General features: G+C 41.5%; 1 protein-coding gene across 1 annotated transcript in view; it reads left to right on the top strand.

Annotated features, from left to right (window-relative positions):
* LEF1 (lymphoid enhancer binding factor 1) overlaps positions 1–6,291 on the top strand; it is a 58,734-nt gene extending 52,443 nt beyond the window's left edge. Inside the window, 3 exon segments of the mRNA XM_019470562.1 lie at positions 1,659–1,766; positions 5,554–5,602; positions 6,257–6,291. Coding sequence (XP_019326107.1) covers positions 1,659–1,766; positions 5,554–5,602; positions 6,257–6,291 — 192 coding nt within the window.
* The last annotated feature ends 2,204 nt before the right edge of the window (positions 6,292–8,495 follow it).

Genomic DNA, 8,495 nt, shown 5'->3' with positions numbered 1-8,495 from the left:
CCCCCCCCCCCCCCCCAGAACAGAGCAGAAATCTATTGGTACTTGTCCCGGTTCCTGCAGCTTTCTGCCTTCGCTCTGATGTTCTTGTTACCTCCTCTTAAAGGCCATCTCAGTGCTTGCCTTTTCCATTCTTTCATGCAAGTCTCTAGGATCATGTTTTCATTCTCACTCCCTCAGTAATTGATCTTAGTTGCTTAGTATGTCAGCCTTGTTTTCTTGGCCTGAATGAGAGCAGTGGCTTATTTATCTCCATTTTGGTACTGAATCAAGCCTCAGTGCTCCATTGCCTGCTTTTTCCACAGCTTGGACTCCTCCTTTCAAGTTACTGTTCTCTGTGAAAGTACCTCAAATTCCACTTTTACTGTGCTACAAACAACGCATGAGTTATCCAATATAATTGCTTGGAGATTAATTATTATCAAATGTTTTGTGTTCAGTCATCCTGGTCACTGTTTACTATACTCGGTGCCACTACGGAACAGGAACCACCTCTGTTCTCAAGAGCTGCCGCTTTGCATGCTGCTGGGCTCTCTGATGCCACGGCATAATGTTCACTACCTTCCAGTTTTGGAATGCACGTGTGGAGTTTGAGAGTTGCAAATAGGCTGAACTGCTGTGCGCTCAGTAACACATTGAACTTGCCAAGTCAAGACAGACAAGCGCTTTAGTTCAAATCTTCTGACGTGTAACAAAACGACATATTAAATCATACAGATGTGATCTGATCTGAAATCCTAGTTCTGTAAATTATTCTTGTGTGAGTGTCTTAATGATTTCATGTCTGTCTTTTTTTTTTTTTTTTAAATGCTGCAGCAGTGGAACCTGATTCTAAATAAAAGGCCTCTACTCTTTTTTTGTTCAGGTCTATGATAAGTGTTTCAACAAGAACAAAATGATTAGATACTGATGTAGCTGGTGCGTTTTCAAATGTGCAGGTTGTGAGGGGTTTTTTGTTTGTTTTTTTTAAAGTACATAAGAGCAGGAAGTTTATCCCTATTTGGCTACAGAGGTCAACTCATGTAATTTGAAGACTACAGTTCTGTGGTTTCTGTATCTTAGAAACTTTTTGCAGTTGCCATTTTCTTTTTTTCTATTACAACAAGAAGAAATCAGAAAGCAGGTACCTTGAAGCTAAATACTTAGAGGTTTGAAGCTAAATACTTAGAGGAAGATCTTGGAACAGGAGCCTGCTGGTGCCCAGAAAGCCCTCTGTGTTGGCATTGAAAAACCCATGTGTAGCTGCTGTTTAAAAACAAGACAGCAAACCCTTCTGTGGTGGGGAGCTCACTGCCCTTTAAAAGCAGCACAAAACCTTTCTGTTTTGTCGGGAGCTAAAGGGTGCTTTTTGGTTGTTTGGGGTTTTTTGGTTTTTTTTTTTAAGTAGTGATGGGAGAGCATGGTTCTGTGAGCAGGTTATTTCATGAGCCCTGTTTCTATAAATGATTTTTGGTCTTGCTCAAGGCACTTGGCAGTTGCAGAGCTGACAAATGTCTGAAAGTTGGTTAATAAACACGGGTGCTTGTAATTGCTAATGAATTTCATTTTTGCAGAATGAAGGGGAAGGACTGAATCAAAGTCACAAAAACACTTGCTCATGTCATCCTTTGCCTAGGTATGCGTTAGTTCCTAGTCTAATGCTATGTTTATTTTGTTTGCAGTGGCATGCTCTCTCCCGTGAAGAACAAGCGAAATATTATGAACTAGCTCGTAAAGAAAGGCAGCTACACATGCAGCTTTATCCAGGCTGGTCTGCAAGAGACAACTATGTAAGTCGCTTACTTGAAGGCTCTTTTCTTTTTTCTTTCTTCCTTTTCTCTTTAACTTGTGGAAAATTCTGGATGGAGGCATGGTGAACAAACATGTAACATAAGCCTTATATTTGTTTGCACTTCAAGCATCCAGAAAACTTGAGATTTTGTTGTTGTTGTTGAGATGCTTCTTATGAAGGTCACAGTTTTTGAGGGGAAAAAATTAGCATGGGAAGTTTTTTTTTCTAAGGCAATCATCAGTACTGTCTGAAAGCTTATGTTCTACTGTACAGCTGTGAATTTTCTGTAATTTTCTATTTGATCGTTTGCTATCCAGAAGTCTGCTCTAAACCTGAGCAAAAAAGGGGTGTCCCTCTTTCAAGAGAACCGAAAGCCCAGGGATCTTAATGCAAACTGAACTTTAGTTGAAAGTAATTCAGAATGATCCATCTCTGAAATAAAGCCTGCAAAATTTCTGTAAGTAAACTTCATGACAGATTCTGCTTTTATACAGTTTGGTAAAGCTAAGAAGTTTTCTTACAATTACTCTTTATTTTATAATTAAATACCAAACAAGTGCTAATAGCAGGTTGCACAGCTTGCACTGCACAATTATACTATTGTGCTTACAATGAGCTGTCAGTGTAGTCATATGTTATGTTATGAAACTCGCAAGCTGCAATCCTGAGACTGGTCCTAGCCTGAGATCTGGGCTCCTTTCCATCCCCCCATCAGCTGTGACATTATTTACTGTGATAGGAAGTGTACATGCTATATCTGTCTCAGTTTTCCATCTGTATTAGGTGGACAGTAGTATTTCTTTACCTCAGTGACGTCTTGTGGACATTAAAGAGTATGAGGCACCTAAATACAGTGTTAACAGAAACTGTAGAAGTACCCAACATTTCCAATCCAGCACAGCTACTGTTCAGATTAAACAAAATTTTCATTGTAAGCTAGAGTCTCTTAGGGAGATCTTTGGCAGGGAAGGCATTGACACAGAAACTACGTGATCGTCTCCAAAGCAAATGCCTTGGTCTTGCTGACATCCATGCCCAGTTTTGTAAGCACAGACACTACTGTAAGCTCTAGCAGCTTGTTTCTGCTTGTTTTATACAGTCATCTTTCCTAGCAGATGAGCTGTCATGACCTTATGCAGGTAGGGTTTATTTCCAATAAAAGACCATGTCAACAGAGCTGTCTTGAAATATACCTGGGAACAAATAGGGCCTTAGTGATATACTCCCTGAAAACAAGGGGATTTCAATTGTCTTGAACTTATTTGCTGGAAAATCAAACCACTTTGGAGCCTTGTTAGTTCACATTTACTGAAAGTTAGCCTTCAAGATTGTCCTGTGATGCTTGGTCATGTTGACTTTGAGAACCTGATGTGTTTTGCCACAGCCTACTGCCATACAGCACAAGCAGTGGACCTGCGGTTTCTTAAATGCCGTGATAGACATTCGGAGTGTGTAAGGTGGCACATATGAATTCTCTCTTTGATGTGCTTCCAACCTACATCCTGTGTGGAAGTATAGCTCTGACATACTCCAGTCCTATATGTTACAATGGAGAACTCTGCTAGCTTCCTCTTGCAGTCCTTCTCTCTGCCTCTCCAGGAATACACACGTTTGTTGCAGCAGTGGTGAGAAGGTGATCATAGTAGATCACAGTTTATCACTGAAACCTTTTCAGGTATAGGTCATCTTTTTTCTCTTTTTTTTTTTTTAACTTGAGCAGTCAAAAAATGAAATTGTATTCATTTAGCACAGATATTACTGCAGTATTTGAGAGTTGGAGGCGACTTAGGGGTGACTCTTCTGTTTCATGTGGCTGAATTTCACAACAGTACAATTAAAAAATATGTACTACTTGGTTTTAATTCATGTATTTTGGTTTGCCTGGTTATTCAGGATTTCAGAAATGTCAAGAAAATGTTAATAATTGCTATTCAATTGTTGACAATATCTGTGTGCTTTTTATTATGTTTTTACTACTGACATCCAAAGTAGTCCTGCAAAGTTGTGTGATAGTCACGAGAAGCACAGTGTTTTCATAATGTGATGGTGTCTGTGTGTGCTGGAGTTGTCAGAAACTACCTCATTTGGGAATGCTGACAACTAGTTTTCAGCCCAACCTTTTCCTTCTGTTCCTCCACTTCTTGTATCTCATAGACGGATCTCAGATCAGCTTTCAGTATGTTTCAGCACTTGAAGTCAGCCTGCTGTAGAGAATAAAACATAATTTTCCTCGCATGATTTTTCCATGTTAACATCTGCACTAATGCACTTTCCTCTGTAAAGAAGTATTGCCTTGGTGCCTAAGTGATAAAGCATATCGCTGTGAGTTTCCCAGAGCCCTTGAAATCTGCTTTCCAACTTCTAGTCTTAGCCTCATCTTTGGGAGCTCACTCAGAAGGCATTGCCCAGCCTTGTTGCCAGCCTCAGGATAAATAAGGACAGGAGTTTGAGTCAGGCAGGCCCAGACTTTCAGAGCAGACTGGAGACTACTTAAATTCGCCTGCCATAGCTTCACCGTAGCCTGTATTTGGAGCCCTTGCTTGTTGTCCATCAGTGAGCACTGCAGTGGTTTGAGGTGGTTTCTCACATCACCTGCGGTCCATCCCGTCGCCTTGCAGAGCTAGCTGATGGAAAGATGTGTCCCTCCACCTCAGCCCTTCCAGTTTGTGGCCACTGTGCGTGGCACGGTCTATGCCGGGACATGCATTGGCGGCTGCCAGCCGTGCTGAGTGGGGTAACCTCTGGCTGGGGGGCAGAAGGATGGACAGTGGGCTGCAGTCCCGCTTACAGCAACTGCACCAAGGTTTGCCAGAGCTCATCTGTTAGAGCCTGTCCTGGCAGCTTGAAGGCTTCTTTAAAATATAAATGGATATGACTTTTTTTTTTTCTAAACAAAAAAGAAAAGCTTTGACTGACAATACAGGACAATAAAGAGAAGTCATACGGAGGAATATCGAAGTGGTAATTAGGGCAATGCAAGATGACTGAGGTTTAAAATTGTGGGTCTAAACTGACCTTTTGTTTCCTGAAAGACTGTGTGATCCGGGAGCTCTGGCCTTTTCCGCAGATGGGGGTGCGGGAGAAGGCTGAGTGTGTGGGTTGGCACGATGACCCTGCGCCGGCATGCTGGTGCCAGTGTGGTGTCCAAGACAGACAGCTGCCAGACGTCCATTTCTGTCCTGCACCTCAGTCACATTAAGGGTGCTCCGCTGTACAGCAGTCTGCTATTTGCCTATTGCACAGCGCGTTCTCCGGGCATAGCCATAGGAGGCTTGGCTTTTGTTAAGGTATGAGCGTTATCAGAACAGTTTTAGTTGGCTGGTTTGCACCCTGGGGATTCTCGTCATGGTCGTCCTAGGTACTTTCAACACCCTGTCTGCTGTTGCCATGTATGACAGTGTAAGTATCTGAATGTGTGAAGAGTTCTTGTAAGAGCCGTAAATTATGATATCAACATATGTGTCATCAGATTATTAAGCGTGAGAAGTCTTTTAGATGCTTGTGGCTGCCAGCGTCAGTTGAAAAACTGCCAGAAATTGTAATTCCACGTGGATATAAAAATGTGTATTGCTCATGTGTGTATTTCTCCATAGATGCTGAGAGCAAACCTTGTTACCATTGAAACAGTTCGAAGTGGGTTAGAAAAGGTTTTAGCTACCCCAAAAACAATTGTTTTTTTTCCTTTCTCACTGTCCAAATGGCTTTCGTTTCTATGCTGTGAGGTGGGGAAGCGACAAAAAAAGTTCTGTGCGTGTAATGGTATGGTAAAATTTCCTGTTTTTCAGGGGAAGAAAAAGAAGAGGAAGAGAGAAAAGTTGCAGGAATCAGCATCAGGTAGGCCATGACCGACTCTTACTTACCATTCACCTCAGGTATATTTTAGAAACCAGGGCTTGCACTATTTAATTTTTACGTGCTTTTCTCTAACACTTGCTTCTAATGGATGTTTTAAGATACTTCACTGTGAATGCAAGCTTGTGAAAATGCACACAATACACGTCTCCTTTCCCTTATGTCTATCCGTGCAGCAGTCCTGACGGCATCGACATCTTTGGCTGAACTTATGCATTACTGCAGTCGCTGTCCTGCTTTACCTTTGCTTTTCTCCTCAATCAGTGTTGTATCATCCTTAGTCTTAACTATGTCTCAAATACTGTGTGGGATTATTGGACACTGGAAACTTTACACTGACCTTTTTGTAGCCACTGTATTTTTTATCGCTGTATTTTACATTTCTGTGTACACTAACAGCTGCCTAGTAGGTTGGCTAAAAGCATCAGTGAGGTCTCCTCTTTGCTCGTAAAATGTATACAAAGAAACACCCTGTTTTCCCCAACAAAAATGGCTGGTATAAGAACCATAAAAAAACCAAACAACAAAACCAAAAACACACAAAAAAATCCATGTAATATTGTAGCAAACAAACTTATTTGGAATGTGCAAAAACTCTGTAACAGAAATTTGTTAAAGGAAAACAATCTTCTACAGGTACAGGCCCCAGAATGACAGCTGCCTACATCTGAAGCATGGTAAGAACATCTCTAAAGCTTTCCTGATGATAAAACTGAATTGTAAAATAAGCTTTCTTATAAATTTTATGCAATAATATGAATTTAGCAAAAATTGCAGACGTATCATATCCCAAAGCTAATGTTACTTTGACTACTAATGGTTTTTATACCGGCTATCTATTAGGTGTTCGCCATTTCACTTCTTAACCTTAATATTTTCATATTGACTGTACCTCACTGACTCGCTGCAAGTCTGCCTGTGAAGCACAGGGATGGGTTTATTAAGCAGTGCAAACCCTCCCAGCCAGCAGACTGTCACAGTTCATAAGAGCAGGTTAGACGCTGGCTTCAGAGTACATTTTATGTGCTGACACCTACAAGATGCTGGCTGGCTGGGTACACTTTTTAAAAATTTATTCACCTGTATACTAACAAAACATCTGCTAAGAAAATGGGACCGTATTGCAGTTATATCAAGAATTTCTCCCTCAGCTGTACAGTGGTATTTCATGTGTGGTGCGGGTTGGTTTTTTTTCTGTTGTTGAATTTCCAGTGTGTGTCTTCTCTCTTCATATCATATCATCTGCACTGAAGGTGGAATGACTAGTGACTACACATATCCAATAACACCATCTAGTCTGCTTCTGAGTGCACACAGTACCACAGTGAGATCCTCATTTCTCAGTGTTTGTGTTGGAAGGCTGGTCCTTCTCTTTCTCTCAGTGTGATATGTTTTCTAGTAGGAATGGCATTCATTTGACATAATAGTTGCTTCTACACTGTCTAATTAACCCAGACTGCTCTCGGGACATCCCTGAGAATTCCAGGAACCATGCAAAAAAATAACACTTTCTAAACTCACCTATGCATTATAACAGAAATGGGCTCTTTATCCCCTCTCCCTCTGCCTTGTTTGGCCACGTGATGCCCTTGGCACTCAGAGTGGTCAGCAAGGCGGCCTCCTGTTGGCCCTCTGCGCTCTGCTTGGACTTTCAGCCAGAGAAAGCCAAGTTAAGTTTGCTCTGTGCAGTGTGTCAGTCGTCGGTCAGTCAGCGTGATTCAAGCCTCTTCTGTAGTTAACGCCGTTATGCTGGTTAGTCTAAACTCGGTTGGGTTTAAGACTTTGGGGGTTTTTTTTTAAAGCTGAAGTAAAGTGAAAAGGCAAAATGTGTACTCTTTTTTTCTTCCTGCTAAGCAAAAGTTTTTCAGGCAAGCAGTCTTGCCCTTTGGAATATGCCTGAGTCATGCTGATTTTAGATGTGGATTGCAGCATTTGGGTTCTGTAGCCTACACAACAAATGTAGCTGTAAAGTATCATTAGTTACAGTAACTGCCATAAGTATTATACCTATTAAAAAAAAAAAAAAAAAAAAAGCAAGTGCTTTAACCTTGAGTTTTATAATTGATGTTTCAGCTAAGTTGCCTAGGTCCATGATTGTTGTGAGTATTTTTCCCTTTGATGTTAACACAGTACCAGTAAGCAACACACACATAATTTCATCTGAATTGATGCAGAGCACTCGATTAGGATCAGAATACAACTAACGTTCAAGTGACAGTGAAAAACCGGGGGATATTTGGTTTCTTGGATGCCTTACAATCTAAGGATGACTGCCTTGCCTACACTGAACTACTTCTGTTGGAGTTCCTCTGTTTGCATTTTCCATAGTAGAGGATGAGTTGAAATAGAAGAGGATGAATGTTCTGAGTGTGTGGCTTTTCTCTCTTTCCCTTTTACCTCTACACCCCTTCCTTCCTTTCTTCCTTCCTCCCTTCCTTCCCCTTAAGCTCTGTAACGGTGTGGAAACTGTTGGTAATACCTGTCTCTCTGTCCTCGTGCAATTCATAACACCGAGTATGAGAACAGTAGGTATTTTCTTCCACTGAAGGGGGAGTGTGCTGTTGACTCCATATATGCGCATGTAGGCAGCCTGACGAAATGTTGCGTGCCAAGTGAATGCTCTCCACTGGAGACGTACAGATGTGCTCTAGCTGGAAGTAAATGCGCAGAATGATTTAGGGAACCTGAATCAGCCAGACTTCAAAGTAAACTTCTGAAGGTTAAGACTCTTGCCCTTTGCAAGCCTAATCCAAAGAATGTTTTGCCCACAAGCGTAATATCTTACCAGGCCCACAGCAGAGCTGTTGTAGTCTTTACTGGATGGAGATAATAAGTTTGGGAATGCCTTTCAGTGAGTGCCGCAAAGAGCTCTTCA

This window comes from Aptenodytes forsteri, unplaced genomic scaffold (genome assembly GCF_000699145.1).
Source record: "Aptenodytes forsteri isolate BGI_AS27 unplaced genomic scaffold, ASM69914v1 Scaffold93, whole genome shotgun sequence".
In the NCBI taxonomy this organism is placed as follows: domain Eukaryota; kingdom Metazoa; phylum Chordata; class Aves; order Sphenisciformes; family Spheniscidae; genus Aptenodytes; species Aptenodytes forsteri.
This window is presented reverse-complemented; position numbering and strand designations above follow the sequence as displayed.